Here is a 24278-nt window from a genome sequence, read left to right as displayed (position 1 = left end):
GGAATACCCGGTAAGTCATCGTCGGATACCCACGTTCGACCCATTCCGCTACTCCATTTATCGAATGCTGGAGAGTAACGGAATGATTCAGTCGTGGTATCCGACGATGGGAATAAGTTGGCAAATTAAAGATATTCTGTCATATTAAAGAGAGTGAAAGTCAAGCAATCGTTCCGAGAACTGACTGGTATTAAAAAAGGTCCAATAGGCATCCAAACCGCTGAAGTCTGTTGGCGAGAAAAAAAGAACGACACTATAATTAAAAGCAATTTTTTTAGAGCAAAATATTCAAACATAAGGTTTATTTGTTTGAATTAAATTGTACACTTAATTTTTCCACGTTTTGGTAAATAACTGGTTTGTTACATAAGCACTCGCAAAAATATATCTTTATGAAAAATGTTCTAGTCATTCGTGTCACCTAATGAAAGCAGACCGAAATAGCCTACCGGTATGTAATGTATTACATTTTCGTTTCTATTGTAAGTATTAAACCGGAAAGAAAAAAAAGAAGGTTTCAAGTACTTCGAAAATAAACTTTCTAATATACCGTTTGTTTCAGCACACCGTTTAAAACATACCTTTTTAACAAAAAATCGAGGGATTTTCCTGCAATAGTTTACCGTAGGCTACGACACTGCGTATGTTAATTGGTTGTTCTATAAGCGCGCTGTAACTTCGTCGCGGGCTTTTTATTTTCCGTCAGTAAATTTATATTGTTAAATTCTTTGTTTTCCACTCAAGGCGAGTTTGCGACTGCGCTTACGCTCCGCATGATCGAAATAATAATAACGGGCATAGTGAATATTCACACGAAGAAAATATCAATACATTCTTGGAGCGTATATACTCTAGTTAGAGTTAGGCTTAAAAAAAGAAGCAATCTAAATTATTTTTTGTTAACGACTGTAATTATAATTACCGTGAAAACATGCGCCGTAACACTTAAACATGAATAATCGTTGTAATAATTATGTAAATCGCACTAAAAATTTAGGAGGTTTAGCACAAAAAAGCTTGCAAATGTTATTTTAAACACAGGGCAATAAATCCTTAAAAAGTAAATTACAACATGCGTTATAGCACTTAGAGACAAGTGTTATGTAAAAGTTTGACAAAACGCGCTCAAAATGTACGCTAAGTTGCCATTGTGTCTAAGCGTTTTTGTGCAGTTGTAAACAAAGGGCAATAATTCCGTCAAAACCTAACGCAATTGCCTTGCTGAAAATATGCGATGTGAGAGTATGACGAATATCTGACGCAAATTTTAGGAGTGGCGGACGGAAACATTCCCGCACACATGGACGGAATGACGACTTACATTTCAATATCTATAAGCCTTTCGGCGGGAATATATAACTTCCAAATACGAAGTCCATATCGAGCTTGAAAGTCTTTGCAAACATAACTTGTGAATCGTGTATACATGCGTCGAGAATGACGTACCGTAATTAATAACTCGAGCACGTGCCGCACGCGCATTATCGGGGCAATGCCTTAATTAAGAAACTTGCACTTTAAAGAGTGAACTAATTTCCTAACCTGGTGGCTAGTTTGTTTAAAGATTGTATAGAATTGAGGAATAGAGATACGAGACGATATTCGAACAGCAGTCAATGCCCCTTTTTGAGAAACAATGCGTGTTACGAATTAAAGCGTTTACTTACTATTAAAGTTTAACGGAATTAATGTACGTTTTCATTACAAAATGTTTGATTAAAAACGTGCAGGCGTTTATTTACCATATTGTATTTATTGTTTAAATAAAGTTGACCCGGGTTTCCCACTTTTTGTAACCGATTTTGTAGCGCATACACTAGTTTCTTACACCCCATGGCCGAGTTAATTATAGCGACCAATGAAAACATGCGCTCAAATACAACCGCAATAAAGTTGCCATGACAATAGGGTCAGTGTCATCTTCAATGATTTGACAGGTGCTTGACAAAGCATCCTAAAGCATGTACGCGAAAGGAAAGGGATCTACTGTCCCTTCGGATGCTCAAGCCAGGGAAAAGTAAGTGTAATATTGATTTATTATTATCTTTAAACATGTACTGAATTGCATCTGTAAAACTGTGCATTGTGTAGAAATGAAACGAGCAGATTATCACGTTTAATACCTATACTGTATGCATGTCCCATTCACACATTGGTGGTATTGGCAGTGCAGTGATGCGGAACACACACTATCTACCACGTGTTTTTGTTTATAATGTAAACATTGCTGTTGTTCTGTGCTTTGTAGGCATATGCATGTCTGCAATAAGTATTGCTTCTGATTAAATCGACCAATCAACCGGTCCTTGTAGTATTTTAGAGTAACTAACTCTTGACATCTTGTGAAAATGAAAAAAGAGAGTTATTCGAGGCATGTCCACAAAGCGTAATATTTCACTTGAATCTATGTTTTGTGTACCTATTAACTCTGCTAATAGCAAACTATAAAAACAGGGTCCATACATTCATAGTAAATGTCAATTCAAATAATGAATAATTGTGCACATGTTACTTGATTCTTTATTGACAGTCAAATTAGTCGTACGGATAAAGTACATGTCTTACTTAATGCCAATAAAAACATGTATTTCTGTACTTAATATTAACATGTTGTATGTAAGTGGAGGGATAATTGAATTGTGACTTAGATCTCTGACTAATTGTACGCTACATTACCATCTGTCATCTCTTTCCAACACCAGAATTACGTATACTAAATTCAAATGGTGCGGTAGACAAAGATGGAATAAAATGTATGGTACAACATTTTAGAAGTTCTTAACTTGGTGTAACTTGTGTTTTAATTACTGTTTACAATGGTGTAATCAACCCATGGTCCCCACAACCAGTCTCCTGCATACCTACCTGGTTAAACTATTGGTGCTGCATTAGTGTTTTTTTTTCACCAATTTGGAAGATGTTGGGGACCCTTTGACTGAGGAAAATTTCATCCTCAAAAAAACATTACAATTGCTATGTTCTTTGTTAATTTTCATAACATTATACAGTAATTGGTTTTGCCACAATGGGAAAAGTACCGGTACCAGTCCAATTGGGAAGAGTAAGCAATAAAAGAAACTGTATTGGGAAAATTTGCGTTGTGATGTCTAAAGATTGGGAAATTGGTGTATTTGATTTTTTGCTAAAAATACTTAAAATTGACAACTATGGGTTGTCAAGTTGTTAATATTATATTTACTTAGGTTCAAGATATAGAGCCGCAGAGGGAATTTAAATAAATGTTGCATATTATTTATATATAAAAATAATTGGAAACCTGCAATTGGAATTTGTATGCCCCCGGATTGAATGATTGGGGGTATATTGTTTTTGGCATGTCTGTCTGACTGTCTATCATTCATTATGTGTGTCTGTTCCAAAACTTAAATCTTGGTCATAACCAGTGCTCCAGATAACATGCGTAAAGGCGTAAAAACCAATTAAATTTCCTAAATAACGATTTAAATTTAGAATCCTTGCGTAAAGTTACGCATTGAAAAAATAAAACACGAATTCAAAATTTTCGAACGTGCGTACTTGCAGTAGCAAATTATATACAGTAAACATTTCATCCTGGTTTTGACTCGTCTAGGCGCTCAATTAAAACTACAACTTTAAGTAAACGTCACCCAAGCGTTTGCTGTGAGGAAGAGCCACACCTAAGAACAGTCGAAAGGCCAAACGGTCTCGATTCTGTTCGCCCTGTATTGCAGGCGTGTCATGTCTGTTTATTGTACCTTTGTAATTACACTTATCGTATTTTTTTTACACAAGTAATGTACTGTATACCTATTCAAAATGTAATTAAATATAAATGTCAAAAATAGTTTTTGATATGACTTTAACGGCGACCAAAAGGCCATTATGACCAAAGCCGAAGTGTCAGTGACCGTTTTACTTAAAAAATAAAAATGGCCGACCGAAGCGGTGTATCGAAGCGTGGAAGACAAAACAAAGTCAAAAGTCCATGCTGCATGTTCTTTTAATTAGCAAGAAACGGAGAAGGAAAGCCAGGCTTTTCCAAGACTATAAACCAAAATGTTGAATTGTTAATGTGTCAAAAACAATGAATAAAAATAATTTTGGTAATATATTGTTTAAAAATAATTTTATTAATAGGGATTATTATATTAAAATAAGAATTAATTTTTAAAATAGGGAGTAAATAAGAATTTGACCTTATTTTTATCTGGAGCTCTGGTCATAACTTTTGCAATGTTGAAGATAGCAACTTGATATTTGGCATGCATGTGTATCTCTTGAAGCTGCACATTTTAGTAGTGAAAGGTCAAGGTCATCCTTCAAGGTCAAAAGTAAAAAATACAATCCAAGGGAAGTAATAAGCTTTAAAAGGGAGATAATTTTCTAAACCTGCCAAATGATATATTGACATTTTATTTATAGCGGCGCAATAGGGGGCATTGTGTTTCTGACAAACACATCTCTTGTTGTTTACATTCTGATCTTGAAAAATAAGTTAATAAAAGTTTTTACAGCTCACAGATGATTTTGTAGGACTCCGACGGATTTCTTTGACAAAATGAAACATAAAACATGGATCTACTAAGTCTCATTTCCAGGAGTCTCGGACTACCAGACTTCTGTTAGTGGTGCACACTGCTTATATGTGTGTAGTGAAAACTTAACAAAAACTGCTTTGAAACCAATAGTCTCAAATGGTTTGGTATTTGGCACGTAACACAATAACATCACCAAAGCATATGAGAAAGCAGTTTTCAATATTACCCATCATTGTTTTAAGAATGCATTGTCAACCTAGCAGTCATTAATATCTTCGTTGCAGATAAAGGACATTAAAAATTGAGTGGATGCAGATATATATATATATCTATAACACCTACTTGCATACTAAATTATTGTAATTGACATTTTGAGAAAAGGAGTCTGGTCAAATTGGGATTGTTTTAATTGATAAAAGTGGCAAATTTGGGAATTATTTATCGACAAACAGGACTAAATTAAAGTTATATATTTTGTAGGATGTTCATATAAAAAGTTGAGATTGAGAGTTAAAAATCAAAAGTCATAAGAGACTACTTTCTTAAAAAAATAAAAAAATATATATAATAATGATATTTTGGGGGGGGGGTCTGTCTTTTTGAAGAAATTTTGGTCAGCTTTTTGGGGAAAAAATTGATTTTTGCAATTGGGAAGCAGCGAAAATCGGGGGTAATTTTTAGCAAAAAAAAATTACTGTAGTGTATTTAATTTAGGTAAATAGTATGATTTAACCAAGGAGTACAAGTATTGCTACTGTACATTTGCCAGAAGCCAAGTTAAGGTAAAATGGTGGCAGACATTATATTTATGCCTTGCATTAGAAATTCAATGTTAACTAACAAGTGAAAGACTATTCACATTTATGGTGTGATTCATATTGATCCTAATAAATTGCAGGCAACTGTTTTATTACATTAATTGACCTAGGGTAGTCATTCAAATTTTAATTTAGCTGGCTTTGGTCTCTAGGACTTCTGAAGATCAAATCTGGAAAACATTTTATACACAAATGTTACAGTAGAACAAGAATACCTTGTAATATGTTGATGAGTTGGGAATACCATGCAATAATGACATGGCATTGGCAGGGCTCTCATTTTACCCGCAAATCTTGATTTTTACACTCAGAAATTTTGTTTGACTTGTTTTTTATGCATAGCTGGAACATACTGGCAGTGCTTTTTCTGTGATAAAAATAACTTTTAAGTCCTTTTCCCTGGTGAGTTCGTATGATAGGTTTCAATGTCTGGGAAAAGAGATACATGTAACTATCAAAATAAAAAATAAAGTAAATATTTATTAAAATATTAGGTGCTTTTTTAGCAAGTTTTTGTTATGATTGCTTACAGGACATGTCATTGTTTCAGAATTATCAATACTATATGAACATGAATGTAAAATGTAATTGAGTAATGAAGTCAGGGCCCTCACACTACTTTGGGGGAAGGGGTCCGCAGCCCTTAGGAGGGGGAATTTTCGCGGCGTTTCCCTTTTTGGGGGAATTTTTTACTTACTCTCTCATTATTTCATTTGTACATGTTTGCACTAAATTCATTGCATTTTTCATAATTAAGTATGTTTGAAACGATTAAATTTAAATAGAATCGAGATATAATTATCATGAGACACATCTTTCTATTAAAAAAAAAAAAAAAATTTTTTTTTTTTTTTTTTTAGGGGGAATGGGGGAAAAAAGTATACTTTTCAGGTGGGGGACTGCCGCCGAAATTCGGCGGCAGATTTGATAGATTGAGGGCCCTGGAAGTATGCACTTCAGTTCACCTTATGCAGTGCTCCAGCTAGGATTTGAAAAGGGCAGGGTTTTTTTTTGTCAAAAGGGCACTTTCAACCCGCAGTATTTTGTCAAAAGGGCACTTTCGACGCGCAGTATTTTGTGAAAAGGGCACGTACGAGCGCGCGGGTGTTTCTGGAATGTTTCCTATTGCATGTTAATCTATATGTTATAAATAATTGTATTATTCCCATTATTATTAAACCATTCAAATATAATGTCTACAATGAGGATTAAAGTAATTACATTGTAATAAGAGATTTATGAATAATCATATGTAATCATATGGGGGGGGGGGGGGGGGCAGGGCGGAGGTTCGGGAGGGCAGGGCGCGGCGCCCTTCAATTAAGGCCTAGCTGGAGCACTGTTATGGAGCAACACTAGGAGTGTAACTCCATTATAATAAATTGATTCCTAATACATTTAATATTTCCATATTCTTTCTTATTTAACCTTTAACCTAGCCTGTTTGTTTGATTGATTTCTTTTCAAAATGATGATTATTCCAATCCCAACATGTTGTCCATTCCTATTGGAAACCTTATTGGAATCCTAATCATTACCCTTATCTTTCGAGGCCATAATAAGGATCACATAATATTTCATTTTTTTCCAGTGTTTTTTTTTATGTTATATTCTAATTGTATCATTCTATGGGAACTTTTTAACACACATGTCAAAGAAAATGTCTGCCAGATCTACTATGGTTTATATATAACTTATATCATACCTAATGAGCAAAGTAATATAATTATGAAACATGTTTTTCTGTACGTAAAAAAGGATTTGGATTAGCAAAGGTATTCTATAGGAAAGAACAATAGCTCAGTCTTAGAATTTTTTTTGTTTTCCATAAGAAAAATCATTTTAAATGCTACAATATTCTTATTTTTTTACATACAAACATAACATGTATTAAATTATTGATGCAAGTATGTTACATGTAGTAAGTACATCCTAGATTTGAACATGCTACAGCCTGTCCCTTGTTGAGTCCACTACGACTATGTACAATGTACTCTATACATTGATCTGTTGATCCCAAGCCTTAGCTCTCCATGTGTTGATTATCCTATGATTTTATATGAGAAATAAGCAGACCAGACTCCGAGGGGAAAATCAATAGTCATGTATAAACCTCCTGGCTGCTTTTGTTTTTTCCTCTATCTTGAATCTTCTAGAATTCTTGGGAGCACAACTCAACCACTGCCTTATAGAGCTGTGAAAATGTAGAAATGTGTACGGTATTTCTCGCATTTGAGACACTGACACATGTGTGTGGGAGAGAAACGCACACAATTGTGGATTGTGCTGTTGTTTCTTCTTGCCATGTACTAAGCATGCTTCAGGCCAATGTAGTCTTGGGGTGTTAAATGTATGGAATAGTGGAAATATTCCTAGGCCTTCTTGTTAGTATTGATTTCTCCTGCAAGCTACAGAGCTAACAGGGTCTCTCTAGTTCCTTTAGTTTGCTGTCCATCTAATCTATTATAGGGATCATCCTCCAGACTAAATGTCAATTGACAACACCATAATAAGTTACTTTAGTTTTGTGTCATTTATACTGTTCACAAGTTTCATGAAGACTCTTTTAATTTATGGTCCATAATATTACTGGTACTAGTAAAGTCACTGTGATTTGTCCTAAAATAGAAAATAATTGTTAAAAGGGCAGCCCTGATTTAGGGGCAGGTCTGGAGATTGGTTCTTATTGTTAACAACTGCCCTATGTCCTCCCGCTTTCACCTGCTTTTTGTATTGTTCTTCATTTAAAATAAATAACAACAGCAGCATTGATTATAACGAGCAAGTCCAAACTTCAACAACTACTTGATTGCAAGAAAATGTTAAAAGCCTCAATATACAGGTACACAATTGACCAGTGCGGTGCTTATAGCGCAGGCCTCTTCTTAGTCTAATGGATGCATCTTTCCAAATATTTCATTCAAATTGGTGTAATCTTGTTACGCAATCACAAACAACATACAAAGTTTCATCATTCATAATTCGTGTCTTGGCCTATAGAGGAAGTACCAGGCTTGTGTACTTGATTCTCCATGTTAACAAAGCAACAAGTGTTTCAGGAAGTAATCTACATGTAATCTGTGGTGGATTGTTGCCTCTTTGGAATTATGATGATGTTCAATTCGTGATCATGAGTTTTCAATTGAATTTTACCGGTATATGGTAGATAAATCATGACGTGAAATGCTCCCCTTGTATGTCATATTATGTAAAAAGTTTCTGGCCGTTTTTGCAAACAGACGATTGTGGGGGACAAATTGTTTTTGCCTTGTCTGTTGCTTTGTTTGTTTGTTTGTTATTATGCAAACTTTAACATTTGCAATAACTTTTGCAATATTGAAGATAACATCTTGATATTTGGCATGCATGTGTATCTCATGGATCTGCACATTTTGAGTGGTGAAAGGTCAAGGTCATCATTCAAGATCAAAGGTCAAACATATGGGTCAAAATCGCTCATTTAACTTTTGCATTTTTGAAGATAGCAACTTGATATTTGGCATGCATTTGTATCTCATGGAGCTGCACATTTTGAGTGGTTAAAGGTCAAGGTCATCATTCAAGGTCAAAGGTCATATATATGGGGACATGTGTTTCACAAACACATCGGTTCTTATTTGAATTTTTTAGTAGACCAGTTGGTGCTTGTGACACTGTGCTGCAGTCAGGATCAGAACTGCTCTTTGATTTGTTGGACGAAGTAGTTAAACACAGATGATTTTGATACAAGTATTCATGTAGCAATGCTAAATATGTATTAAAGGTACTTGTTTACAGATGTTAAAATGACCATTTTTCCATTAACCACGACAATTAAGAATTTTTTATAAGAATATTCGTCATTAGTAATTGATAAAACTAATAAATGTCAGAATGTATTTACATAATCAAACAATTTGGACTTTGGTGAGTTTCTGTGATTTTGGTTTACAGGGGCTTTTTCACAGGTTTTGCAGGGGTGTCAATTTTCCGGATTATTCCGAGAATCCGGATTTTAGCCGTCCAGGGTTGATTTTGAGGTGAATGTAAATCCGATGAGTTTGTTTAAGGCCGGTGGGGGTGGGGACAAAATTCTTTTAGTGCGGGATCATTTCAGAACGAATATTGTTATAGCGTCGTCGGCATTCCGGACATTTGCGCTTGGTACCGATTTTATTTATTGATTTCTGATTGGTAAGCGGCTGGCACTAACATGAGCAGTAACTGGCTAAGTAAAGCACTGCAATATCATATTTTAAAACAATATGTTAATCAAATTATATATTGACTGCGTATTTGCTAGGTTACTGGTTACTGGTTTTCATTTTCTGCAGTCAAACGATATGCATATTTTATTTCATTTGCAAATGATGTATCGCGACATGTTTTCGGACAGTCGTTTTCGGATACGCTGGTTTGTCGATTTAAATTTAATTTGGAAGTTCTTAATATCATTTGTTTAGAATGAAATATACGCCTGCGGTGTTACGGATGGTTTGGTTTATAATATTTCGCATTGTACTCACCAGAAATTGCACCTAGAAAGACTATTAAAAACAAGCAAATTCGTAGAATTGATATCCCCCGCAACATATGCTTTGTTTGAGGATGGGTGCAAATCGGACGGATGAACAAACTTGACAGATTTTTTCAAGATACAAAGGGCCATAACTCTGGTTTTAACAGATGGTGTACACTGCTATTTGGCATGAATCATCCTCTTATGCATATATATACTCATACCAAGTTTCAATGAAATCCGCCAAAGCACTTCCAAGATATGGCTCCGGACACAAAAGTGCCTATAGTAGCATTTTATCAAGATACAAAGGGCCATAACTCTGTTTTTAACAGATGGTGTACAATGCCATTTGGCGTGCATCATCCTCTTATGCATATATATACTCATACCAAGTTTCAATGAAATCCGCCAAAGCACTTCCAAGATATGGCTCCGGACACAAAAGTGCCTATAGTAAAAAGCATTTTTTCAAGATACAAAGGGCCATAACTCTGTTTTTAACAGATGGTGTACAATGCCATTTGGCGTGCATAATCCTCTTATGCATATATATACTCATACGAAGTTTCAATGAAATCCGCCAAAGCACTTCCAAGATATGGCTCCGGACACAAAAGTGCCGGACGGACGGACAACGCCAAAACAATATCCCTCCGCCTCTGGCGGGGGATAAAAAGAACAATAAGCTAGGGCTCAGGGGGTTGGGCCCTCTCTTCCCTTTATCCTACGGCTTAATTTTCCGGATTTCAAATTTGGGACAATTGACACCCCTGTTTTGGCATGTTTTGAAGTTTGTCATTTAATGCTTTATATCGATCAATGTAAACATTGGATCTAAAAAGCTCCAGTAAAAAATCAAGAATAGAATTTAAAAAACGAAAAAAAAGGTAACCCTCAGCAGGACTGGAACCACTGACCCCTGCAGTCCTGGAGAAAAAAGTCTGCACATTAGACCAATCGACCATCTTTCCTTTTGCAATATGTGAAGTATTTTATACTTCATATAAGCGATCCTCATAGTTTTGCAAAATATAACGACAACAACAGAACTCTCCAAATTATTCAATCATTTCGTGTTGCAACGCTTTATTATGTTCAGGTTTTTAAATCGTCAAACGATGCATATAAAGGCTATTTTAGAGCATGGTAAATGTTCAGTATTACAGTTTTCTCGCAAATATCATTACAAAAACAAAGATTTGCGAATATGAAACAACTTTTTTCCATTTTGTCAATTAACCAAACCGTGAAAAGGCCTCTTTAATGTTTGTGATCACTTATTAATGTTATATAAGGTATACAATGCGTGGGGTTATTACAGTCCAGATAGCCTAGTGTTTAAGGTGACCGGCTTTATCGGTAATTCCAAAGGACGCTGGTTGGAGCCCCAATTGTTTGCAAGCTTTTCTTATTATCCCCCGCAATAGGCAGAGGGATATTTTTTTGGCGTTGTATTTCCGTCCGTCTGTCCGTGTGGAGCCATTTCTTGGAAGTGTTTGGCTGATTTCATTGAAACTTTGTATGAGTATAAATATGGATAAGAGGATGATGCATGCAAAATGGCATTGTACACCATATGTTAATAAAGGAGTTATGGCCCTTAGTACCTTGAAAAAAATGCTTTTTAATTTTAGCTTGGATCTTTATCTCCATTAACACATGAGCCAGAGCCATGAAACTTGCCATAGTTGTTCTCTATCATCTGGGGGTGCTTCACATTCAACACCCATAATCATAGGGGCAAAAGTCAATGTCACACATTGAGGTCAAAGGTCACAAATTTGATGAATTATTCATTATTTAGTCAATCCTTTACTATTCATCAAGGGATTTTGTAATAACTGTCCACAATTGTTCTCAATTATCTAGCTGCATGTCAAATATAAGATCCTTGTTGCTAGGGTAATAATCAAAGTCACACTCAAAGGTCAAAATCACACATTTTGATTAAATATGCCTTATTTGGTAAGGATTCTACCATTTTAAAATGGATTCTCAAAATGTCCTGATTTAATTATTCTCAATTATCAGGCACAAGCCATCACTTATACCTTTTCTTTTAGTTGTACACCCATCCATAAACAAAATTTATTTTGCGGGGGTTATCAATTCAACGAATTTCTTGTTCCTTCTCTCTTTAATTCTGATTTTGTTATGAACTTGAGCTACATGTATGTAGATCATATGTTTACATCTAGATGATTTTTCTAACAGATTTTAAGATGCATTAAAAAAATGATGCTGTGGGGCAAGCCTATTTATTAGCTAAAAATTGTTTACAAATTATTATTATTATAATATCAAGGGCTCTCTCTACCTTGACAGCGTTTACCACTATACTATGAGAATAACTTTGTTGAATCTTAAATTAAATAGTTACTATGTTTACTATGAATATGACATTTTATCATGACATTTATGTGACATAAGTGGATGTTACCTAAATATGACATAATATTGTCATAATAATTATATAAATATGACAAGTTGTCATGACATAAATATTACATTGTAATGATGTAAATATGACATTAGTCATCATGACATCAATAAAGATATTCATGATCCATGTTTCAAAGTAAATCTCAGCATTTGTATTTGAGAAGTCCTACAGTTACTATTGCTAGAAGGTAAAATCTATGGGAAAACATGAACGTTTCGTTAAGATTATATTCAGTGTTGTTATCAATGATCAAAATGTAGTTTTGTGACATGCTCAGAAACAAGACAATTGTTCCGCTCAGCTGAACAAGAAGCTTATAGGTATTGCATTGACCTTTTAACTTCTTTGTCTAGCACAGGTAACACAGAAAAGACAAGTGTATGGCCATGAAATATTCAAATGACATTGGACCACGATGCTTACATCATGCAAGAAGAAATAATGTGATTAGTTGTATATAAATGGTCCCTACCAGTTTTGAAGGTGAAAGGTTGAGACAGTGATTGAACAAGCAAATTGTTCTTTCTGCGTCCATTAAATTCTATGCCAATTTATGCAAAGAAGTTGCTCAGGCAATATAAGATACCTTACAGATTTGCCTCTGTTGCCACAGTTTGACATTCAGTTGATCAGACACTTTCAGTTTTTATGGAATTGTTTAGGTTAAAGACGTGACACGAATTCTTTCTATAGTGCTTCTCATGTTCTGTCTGTGACCAACATTTGATTATGGTTGGAAAGGGGGCATTAACAGAATTTATTGTTACACCCAATATGCACTTGTTGTGGAGTAAAATAAAAAGAAATATATGTGTGATAACGAATTTTTATCACTATAATAAAGTTTGGGACTGGCAACATGTGCCTGTAATTCTGTACATTCAGTGATTGCAGCCATTCATGTAGAACGATAATGTATTAAATCACCCTCGGGCAACTTCCATCATTGCTTATAGTGAAGATTAAACTATATGTAGGTACAAATGGTTGAGTTTAAATGAAAATAGGCCATTACTTTTTGTGTTCAGTACAAATTCAAAATTTACTCAAATCATTTTTTGGCCTCTTTTGTAGTACTAGTACCAGTTGATTTCTTATCACAAGAACACTGGTCCCATATTTATCAGTTTATCGATGCATTCATTGTTTAAATATGTCTACCTCCATCCCCTGCTTGCAAACAAGTTACACAATATGTTTCATGAAGTCTATGTTTTCCTTGTATGGGTCAAAACTAGTAGCAACTATGATCTGTTTGAAGATATGAACATAAATTCAATCTCACTGTTATCAGTAAAAGCTCTTGTGCTTATCACTATTTGAGACCATTGCTAACTTAAATGACTGTAAAATAGCACTTTATTTGAGACTAACAATTGCTAACTTTAATGACTGTAAAATAGCACTTTATTTGAGACTAACCATTGTAAACTTAAATGACTGTAAAATAGCACTTTATTTGAGACTAACCATTGCTAACTTAAATGACTGTAAAATAGCACTTTATTTGAGACTAACCATTGCTAACTTAAATGACTGTAAAATAGCACTTTATTTGAGACTAACCATTGCTAACTTAAATGACTGTAAAATAGCACTTTATTTGAGACTAACCATTGCTAACTTAAATGACTGTAAAATATCACTTCATTTGAGACTAACCATTGCTAACTTAAATGACTGTAAAATAGCACTTCATTTGAGACTAACCATTGCAAACTTAAATGACTGTAAAATAGCACTTCATTTGAGACTAACCATTGCTAACTTAAATGACTGTAAAATAGCACTTTATTTGAGACTAACCATTGCTAACTTAAATGACTGTAAAATAGCACTTCATTTGAGACTAACCATTGCTAACTTAAATGACTGTAAAATAGCACTTCATTTGAGACAACCATTGCTAACTTAAATGACTATAAATAGAACTTCATTTGAGACAACCATTGCTAACTTAAATGACTGTAAAAAATCACTTCATTTGAGACTAACCATTGCTAACTTAAATGACTGTAAAATAGCACTTCATTTGAGACTAACCATTGCTAACTTAAAATGACTGTATAATAGCACTTCATTTGAGACTAACCATTGCTAACTTAAATGACTGTAAAATAGCACTTTATTTGAGACTAACCATTGCTAACTTAAATGACTGTAAAATAGCACTTTATTTGAGACTAACCATTGCTAACTTAAATGACTGTAAAATAGCACTTCATTTGAGACTAACCATTGCTAACTTAAATGACTGTAAAATAGCACTTCATTTGAGACTAACCATTGCAAACTTAAATGACTGTAAAATAGCACTTTATTTGAGACTAATCATTGCTAACTTAAATGACTGTAAAATAGCACTTTATTTGAGACTAACCATTGCTAACTTAAATGACTGTGAAATAGCACTTCATTTGAGACTAACCATTGCTAACTTAAATGACTGTAAAATAGCACTTTATTTGAGACTAACCATTGCTAACTTAAATGACTGTGAAATAGCACTTCATTTGAGACTAACCATTGCTAACTTAAATGACTGTAAAATAGCACTTCATTTGAGACTTACCATTGCTAACTTAAATGACTGTAAAATAGCACTTCATTTTAGACTAACTATTGCTAACTTAAATGACTGTAAAATATCACTTCATTGGAGACAACCATTGCTAACTTAAATGACTGTAAAATAGCACTTCATTTGAGACTAACCATTGCTAACTTATATGACTGTAAAATAGCACTTCATTTGAGACAACCATTGCTAACTTAAATGACTGTAAAATAGCACTTTATTTGAGACAACCATTGCTAACTTAAATGACTGTAAAATAGCACTTCATTTGAGACGACCATTGATAACTTAAATGACTGTAAAATAGCACTAATATTTAGACAACCATTGCTAACTTAAATGACTGTAAAATAGCATTTTATTTGAGACTAACCATTGCTAACTTAAATGACTGTAAAATAGCACTTCATTTGAGACTAACCATTGCTAACTTAAATGACTGTAAAATAGCACTTCATTTGAGACTAACCATTGCTAACTTAAATGACTGTAAAATAGCACTTCATTTGAGACAACCATTGCTAACTTAAATGACTATAAATAGAACTTCATTTGAGACAACCATTGCTAACTTAAATGACTGTAAAAAAGCACTTCATTTGAGACTAACCATTGCTAACTTAAATGACTGTAAAATAGCACTTCATTTGAGACTAACCATTGCTAACTTAAAATGACTGTATAATAGCACTTCATTTGAGACTAACCATTGCTAACTTAAATGACTGTAAAATAGCACTTTATTTGAGACTAACCATTGCTAACTTAAATGACTGTAAAATAGCACTTCATTTGAGACTAACCATTGCTTACTTAAATGACTGTAAAATAGCACTTCATCAAAAACATGCTTTTATGTTTTATTATTAAAATTGATCTTAACTCATTTTTTTCTAGTTTCTTTGCAGACTTGTGATAGATATGGAAACCATTGACATGTGTTCACATAAACATCATTGTTATTCAATATCCCTCCATACTAACTTGAATTGTTCAAACTGGTAGGTGGAGAGGTAATATTGACCCAGATTTTCACAGATCGATTTTAGTCAGTAACATTTAAGGCCAAGAAAAATTATGCCCAGTGTATTGATTTAAATGTTGCTTTTGCATTTTTGTTTATAGTGTTCTGTTATAAATTAGTGGATTAGAACAATAATTTCTCTCCTGACTATACTGCAGGAGTTGGGCTATTTTGTTCTTTGAAGAACTGGAGATTATTTTTTTTTTAAATGTACCTAAACTTTGAGTATTGGGTTTGGTCCAGCGTCTAACTTTCTTTATGTCTTACCATATTAACTGTCAGGTTCTTCTGCTTTTAACATAACCCATCAACCAGAACAAGTCCACTTTGTGGTAGATTGATTTGATACCCATTTTGATTATGTACATTTTGTGTGAACCTTTCAAGATTGTTGGACTATGGTGGTGTGTATGTTACATGGTATATTAACCAAAATGTAACAATTCTTTATTACTGATCAATATTAACCTATTTATGCCTAGTGGACTCTCCCATCCTTCTAAATTGGAGCATTTTATTTCCAAAATTAGGGATGTATAATATATATATTTCTATATTTAGAATATTTCTTACAGAAATTCCTTTAAGCAAACAGCGCAGACCCAGATGAGACGCCGCATCATCATCTGGGTCTCCGCTGTTTGCCTGGGCCTTTTTTCTAGACGCTAGGCATAAATGGGTTAAAAACATAAGAATGCTAGGTATCAAATGTATAGCTAACATTTGAGTATGAGAAACATATTGACTCGAGTACTACACAATATTATAACAAGATTTAATACATAATTTTCTTTTCTGTATCAATCTTTATATATTATTTTTGTTTCCATTTAAAAAGAGTGCTAAGTATGTAAAGGCATGCAAAGTAAATTTTGTCAATTTGATAACTTGTGTGTTTACATTTATGTTTTTAACATAATAATTTGATTTGCCTTGGATAATAATTTGACTTGCCTATGAAACAATTGATTGTACTACCTTGGCCTAATATAAGAAGAAAACCTGTTTGTTATTGTGCAAAGTGCTGTATCTAATATCTGATCAAAACCAGAGCTAGTATTGTATTGCACAAGATAGGTGGGTGGGGGTTATGTTATTGATTTAGAGTAAAATGTGTACAGGCTCTGTGTTTATACTTGAAGTGTTATTGTTCTTCAATACACTTCTGTCTAGTTCACATTATAATTAAGAAAGTTTGCTGTTATTTTTGGGGTTGTTCCAATTTTGTTTAGAGAAAATACATAAGAATACATGGACGTCTCACAATTTATTCTGCGTGCATCAGTACCCTAAATATTTTTGCTTTTAAACATATGTGTATCTATCAGAAAAAGTTGTATCCTTTTCTGTAATTTACTTCTGAAATAAATTTATTTCATGCTATGCACAAAAACATCACCATTGAATACTTGTTTTAAAATGTGTTATTTACATGACTGTGAACATTAAAAATTCAAAATAGTCTTTGGATTTGTAGTTTTAGAAGCCACTTTTCATTAATAAATGTAGTAATCATTGTTTCAAACAGTTTGTGAAGTATAACACTTCAATTATATTATTGTTATTGAGTTTTTATGCCCCCCCCCCCAAAGAGGGTCACACCAAAAGACCACGGCTCAATGTGAATGTTATGTAGGAAAAGGTGCTTAGATATACCCAAGGTTTTCATGTTATGGACCTTCAATAAGGACAGAAAATACACAGAATTTTCATCATCTGTGTGAAAACAATGAGTTTGCTGTTTGGGTCACTGACCTTGCTTAATAGTTCTGACCATCGACCTACATGTATTTGAACATCCAAAGGTGAATTCTTTTGGTGTAGTGTAGGGCAGTGTTCTGAATGTTTCCTTGGCAACTTTTTAAGTAAACATTGGAAAAGAAAGTGAGTTATTTATCAACAATATGCCAAAATAAGGAAGGGTTCCTTAAGAAATTTTGGTTAAGTGCAAAACTGTTGTAGTCATTTGAAGGGCATTTAAATACAGGTTTGGCGATTGAATCTGTAGGAAATGTTAGTGACATATTGGTATATGTAGCTTAAGGTAAACAAGCACAGGTTGATAAAATTAGATCAGACAACCTAAATTCAGCCAATTTCGGTATGTTGTGGAACCAAAATCAAGTTTTTTCATGTTTTCATCAAAAGGATTATGCTCTCATTATCAAGTAAACTTTGTAGTCTGTGTTTTTCATGGAGTTCTTCTTAAAAAAGAATCATACACTTGTGTATGGATGTCTTAGTATTTGTCTAATAATAGAAAGAAAAAGTCATTAAAACAAGCATATTTCACAGGTTTTTAATCTCAATAATAATTTTAACAGAAAAGTAATCAAGGATATAATGGTTTGATCAAAGTTGAGTGAGGCCTTCAGTTATAGATGATTAACTTAAACCTTCCTGCTGGCATGACATGTATATTGTCTTTGTTTCTGCCTGTCTGGGGAATGTGACCTTGTCCTTATTTGGTTGAGTGTGTTTTTGCAGCATTCTGGTGTACATTCATGTATTGGTGGTGTTTTACTGGTAAAATAACTTCACATTAGTCTGCCAGATATTAAATAACTCTGAAAAGATGATCGTAAACAAGTATTATATCCTCCAGTTAAACAAGTTACAAAATATCAGCAGTACTTTGTATGTTCTTGTTTACCACACTATTAAAGTACACTGCCACAGGGATATGATGTCCTGAAACATTTTTGAAACACTTGTATTCTTGCTGAAATAATTTATGATTTGAATGACCTTAAATGTCACTCATTTCACAATCATGTGAATAAGTTCAAGGAAGCCAGTTGTCAATACTTGTTAAAGACATCATATTCTTTGGTTGCAAATGTGGGCTACTGACAATACTCTTTGCTCATAATTCTGTGCATACGGTTTGTTGGTGCTTTGTACTCTACACATAACACTCCATATTGGTGTTATTTGGCAGTGTTTCTGCAATTTATCTCCCTTTGCATAACACATTTTGTGAACAAGTAGTGATTAAATGTGCAGAATCTTTGTAGAAATTCAAGTATTGGTGATAAGGCATGCCTTAAAAACTATTATTAAACAGAAATTGTATTCTCAATAACTTTTCATGAGAGTATTCATAAGATTGTTTTATTGTCTCATTTCAGGCTAGCATTATATGTCTATGAATACTTATTACACGTGGGGGCCCAAAAAAGTGCACAGACCTTCTTGTCAGAGGTGAGTCCATCAAATGTATGAGCTTTCTGATAATTTTCTAATATTTTGTCTCTTTTACCCAACAATTTTAGTTGTGATAATTTTCTATGACTATTAATAAACTGAACAATTACAATTCATATGGGTAAAACACAATGTAATGTTAAGTTGGAATATGACCTGAATCTTGGAAAATATTTATATTTTTCAATTATGCAAATTCATGCAATATATGCAGTTTTATTTTGTACAAATTATAAGTTAAAAGTAATTACCGGTAATTTATTCCACATGGTTACATTTATCATGTTTAAAAAGAAATACAGTTTCCCAATCTGTGTGGATGCTGGGACTTTCCGTGTTAGTTGGACAATTGGACAGTTGTTTCACCAATACAATGAAGAGTACTTGACAAATGTGTTGTTGCAGTTTTTAGGTCACCTGAGCACAATGTGACGTTTTGTGGTTCAAATCATTCCCTTGTGTCTAAAATGGCCACACCCCAGGGAGGCATATAGACCTGTATAATAAATAGTCTTTTGTGGAACTGCCAGGATCAGGGGTTTATCATCAGGAGTGTATCGTCGTCCAGTTGTCCTGAACTAAGTTTGCTCAAAACTCCAGGCCATGTTCCAGTGATCACAGGATTAACATAGACTCGTATAGAAAGTTGCTTAATTTGTTTTTCTGAAACCAAAGTCCAAGAGCTTTGTTATTTGGTTAGAAACATCAGATACTGCTTGAAAACATTAACCTGGCACTTCGGAACTCCTTTTATAATTAAATTATATGCTAGGGTTGTTTCCTTTATTTGTATTTGGTTTTGTTTCGTGCACATTAACACAACTTAAATGTGACCATATTAGTATACTTAGTATGATATTTAATGTTTAAAGTTCAAATATATTCAAATCGTGTCCCTGGGCCAAAACTTGGCCACGGACCAGTCGTCACATGATTTATTTATAAACTTACAGAGTAAATAACTTAAAAAGTCTTCTCCTCTGAAACCGCAAGAATTAGAGGTTTAATATTTAGTGTTTCAAAACTGGTCTTGCTCTAGGGTCACATAATTTATACAGAAGTATAGTGAAATAAGATTTTGGTCCCTTCCATAGATTGTTCAAACCATAACCATGGCTCAAAACATTACACGCAAAGGTGAGAAAAAGATGGCCCTCTTGTTTGATGTTCTTTTTAGCTCACCTGATCATAATGTGCTCATGGTGAGCTTATGTGATCACCTTTTGTTCTTCGACCATTGTATGTTGTGCGTCGTAAACATGGCTGCCTTATATTGTTAAAGTAAAACCTTGTTAACACTCTAGAAGTCACATTTATTGTCCAATCTTTATGAAATTTGGTCAGAACATTTGTTCTAATGATAGCTTTAATGAGTTAAAAAATGATTCTGGTCTGTTGAAAAAACATGGCAACCAGGGGGCGGGCATTTTTCCTTGGCTATAGACTAGTAGAACCTTGTTAACACTCACGAAAATGGTTCTGGTCAGTTGAAAAATATGGCTGCCAGGGGATGGGGCATTTTTTCTTATATGGCTATAATAAAGCATTTTTAACACTCTAGAAGTCACATTTTAAGTCCAATCTTCATGAAACTTGGTCAGAACATTTGTTCTAATAATATCTGGGCTACCGATTATTTTGAAAATGGTCTCCGTCCGTTGAAAAACATGGCCGCCAGGGGGGCTGGGCCTTTTTACCTTTAATGGCTATAGAAAAACCAGTTTACTCTCTAGTTGACAATTTTTACAATGGTTTCAGAAACATCTCAAAAGTTCCTGAGAGCAGTTCAGTTTCTTGAAGTCTGAGGTGAGAGACGATGGGCCTCTGGCCCTCTTGTTGAATATTTGTGGTTTGTATTGCAGATAAGATGGGAGAAAAACATAACACTCGGGGAGCCTCCAGGGTTTCTACATTCATGGTGGTGGTGAGTGGAACACAACATGGACAAACACTTTTATGAACACTTTGCCAGGCACTTTAATGCATTTGTAGTCCCTTATAAAATCAAATTAGATTACAGACCTTTCTTACTAGATTCAAATTTGTAAAAGCTTCATGTCCACCCCTACGATACTTATAAGCTGCAAAGAGCATAAAACCTGAACCCTTTTCAACTCAGAAGCAAACGGGAAATTGATTTTGAAACCAGCATACATGTACAACCAGAACAGCCTGCAAACAACTTGCAAGCTGTTCAGATTTTATGCTGTTTACTGCTCATACATATCTTTTTGTTGGAAATGGAGGTTTTAAATAAACTTGAATTTTGTAAGAAAGTTCTTTAACTTAATTTGCTTTCTAAGGTACTTCAAATGTGTCAAAGTGCATTTCTAAGTGGTTAATGCTTTACAGACTGAATATTACTCGCAGGCTGTTTTGGTTTTATGCTGATTTCATACAGACATTTTAGGCTTTTATGCTGTGCCAGAAAGATTTAAAAAGGAAGCAGACAGCGAGTTTTTCTGGAAAATTTACAAGAGATGTCAGATTGTGAAAGAGAATGTTTTTCTAAGTAGTATGACTGGTAAAACTGAACTACAAGGAGTAACAAATTAGCATAATTTGTGTGTGTGTATTTTTGTCATTTTACAAAGTGTTGTTAGCTCACCTGAGCTCAACGTTCTCATGGTGAGGTTTTGTGATTGCCTTTTGTCCATCGTCCGTTGTCCGTTGTGCGGCATCAACATTTGCCTTGTTAACTCTCTAGAGGCCCCATTTATTGTCCAAGCTTCATGAAATTTTGTCACAAGATTGGTCTCAATGATATTTTGGATTAGTTTGAAAATGGTTACGTTTGCTTAAAAAACATGGCTGCCAAGGGGCGGGGCATTTTTCCTCAAATGGCTATGTATGGCTATAGTAAAATCTTGTTAACACTCTAGAGGCCACATTTATTGTCTGATCTTCATGAAACTTGGTCAGAAGATTCATTCTAATAATATCTTGGACCAGTTCGAAAATAATGACGGTTGGTTAAAAAACATGGCCGCCAGGGGGCGGGGCATTTTCCTTATAATTTTGTTATGGCTATAGTAAAACCTTGTTAACACTCTAGAGGACACATTTATTTTCCGATCATCATGAAACTTGCTCTGATGATTTGTCCCAATGATATCTTGGATGAGTTCAAAAATGGTAACCTTTGCTTGAAAAACATGGCTGCCAAGGGGCGGGGCATTTTTCCTTATATGGCTATAGTATAGTTTAAAAATGATGCTTGTTGGTAGAAAAACATGGCCGCCAGGGGGCAGGGTATTTTTCCTTATATGGCTATAGTAAAACCTTGTTAACACTCTAGAGGCTACATTAATTTTCCGATCTTCATGAAACTTGGTCAAAAGATTTTTCCCAATAATATCTCAGGTGAGCAACTTTGGGCCTTTCAGGCACTCTTGTTGAAAATTATAATGAATATATTATGAAACAAAATAATTTTAAAGTTACCAATTACATGTATACATATTGAGTGTTTTCCAACACCACCTTTCACGTGATCAACCCTCGTACACTCTCCTGTTGCAGTGTGTTTTGGGACCTGTATTGTGCAGCACCAGAGAGACGGGACACGTGTGATCACTCAAGCGAGGCAAAGGCCTTCCACGATTATGTATGTACCGGTAGTAGTGGTTAAATACGCGCACCTCACGGCATGACACAAATGTGTTGTTTATGTCGAATGGCTTTGTGTGGACATGACAGTGGGCAGAGTTTTCCACACGCATATCAGTATAATCAATGATTGGCTGAATTTAGATTCCTTTATCTATATTTATGCCCCCTTTCGAAGAAGAGGGGGTATATTGCTTTGCTCATATCGGTCGGTCTGTCGGTCGGTCCGTCCACCAGGTGGTTGTCAGACGATAACTCAAGAACGCTTAGGCCTACGATCATGAAACTTCATAGGTACATTGATCATGACTCACAGATGACCCCTATTGATTTTGAGGTCACTAGGTCAAAGGTCAAGGTCACTGTGACCCGAAATAGTAAAATGGTTTCCGGATGATAATTCAAGAACGCTAATGCCTAGGATCATGAAACTTCATAGGTAGATTGATCATGACTAGCAGATGACCCCTATAGATTTTCAGGTCACTAGGTCAAAGGTCAAGGTCACGGTGACCCGAAATAGTAAAATGGTTTCCGGATGATAATTCAAGAACCCTTATGCCTAGGATCATGAAACTTGATAGGTAGATTGATCATGACTAGCAGATGACCCCTATTGATTTTCAGGTCACTAGGTCAAAGGTCAAGGTCACGGTGACCCGAAATAGTAAAATGGTTTCCGGATGATAACTCAAGAACGCTTATGCCTAGGATCATGAAACTTGATAGGTACATTGATCATGACTGGCAGATGACCCCTATTGATTTTCAGGTCACTAGGTCAAAGGTCAAGGTCACAGTGACCCGAAATAGTAAAATGGTTTCCTGATGATAACTCAGGAAAGCTTATGGCTAGGATCATGAAACTTCATAGGTACATTGATCATGACTCGCAGATGACCCCTATTGATTTTCAGGTCACTAGGTCAAAGGTCAAGGTCACAGTGACAAAAAACATATTTACAAAATGGCTGTCACTACAACTTAGAGCCCATATGGGGGGCATGCATGTTTAACAAACAGCCCTTGTTAGGGGTATGATATGAGCCTTGCTCTGGGATAACAGAGCTTGTGTGCTTTAAGTATTGTCTGAGATATGGCTGTGCAGTCTGCACAGGCTAATCAGGGAGGACAATTTCTTCTTTAACTGGATTTTTGCCAACAAGATACTTCTTATGAAAACCAACAAATCTGATGAAAGTGGAAAGTGCCGTCTCAGATTTGCTCATGCTGACAGCCAGGGCTTTCCACAGGCCATTTAACGATCCCTTGCCGGGGCGCTTGAATTTCGAAATATGAGTCCCCGGGGCACTTGCAATTTTTCGATCAGTGTATTTTTCAGTAAAAGAAAGTGGAGATTGTCAAACAAAATCAATGTTTCTCTATCAGTGTATCAATATTCCCTGTTTTAAAAGAGCACTCGGTACCTACTTTCACAAGTAATCTCCATAAACATCACATGGGGTAATGGATAATCCACTGATAAGATAAGATGCGCGTATTGATTATTGTAGCCACATTACACAATCATTTAAATGCTGACAAGGATGTATCAGGTAACTTTGCAGTCGTCAAACT

General features: G+C 34.8%; 1 protein-coding gene across 11 annotated transcripts in view; it reads left to right on the top strand.

Annotated features, from left to right (window-relative positions):
* Positions 1-1809: 1809 nt before the first annotated feature.
* The window catches only part of LOC127861490 (single-stranded DNA-binding protein 3-like), a 479133-nt gene continuing 456664 nt past the window's right edge, over positions 1810-24278 (top strand). For 6 of the 11 annotated variants that reach the window (XR_008040241.1, XR_008040240.1, XR_008040239.1 and 3 more), the window contains exons 1-4: positions 1817-2017; positions 19016-19103; positions 20954-21015; positions 22614-22698. Coding sequence is in view for 6 of the 11 variants with exons in the window: in XM_052400020.1 (XP_052255980.1) it covers positions 1962-2017; positions 19016-19103; positions 20954-21015; positions 22614-22698 (291 nt within the window). In the remaining 5 variants the exon portion in view is untranslated. Of the gene's footprint in view, positions 2018-19015; positions 19104-20953; positions 21016-22613; positions 22699-24278 lie in introns of all 11 variants that reach the window. The other 5 variants (XR_008040238.1, XM_052400019.1, XM_052400017.1 and 2 more) reach the window with 4 other exon arrangements.

This window comes from Dreissena polymorpha, chromosome 16, assembly GCF_020536995.1.
Source record: "Dreissena polymorpha isolate Duluth1 chromosome 16, UMN_Dpol_1.0, whole genome shotgun sequence".
Lineage (NCBI taxonomy): Eukaryota > Metazoa > Mollusca > Bivalvia > Myida > Dreissenidae > Dreissena > Dreissena polymorpha.
The sequence above is the reverse complement of the archived record's forward strand: the minus strand, read 5'-3'. Positions and strand labels throughout refer to the sequence as shown.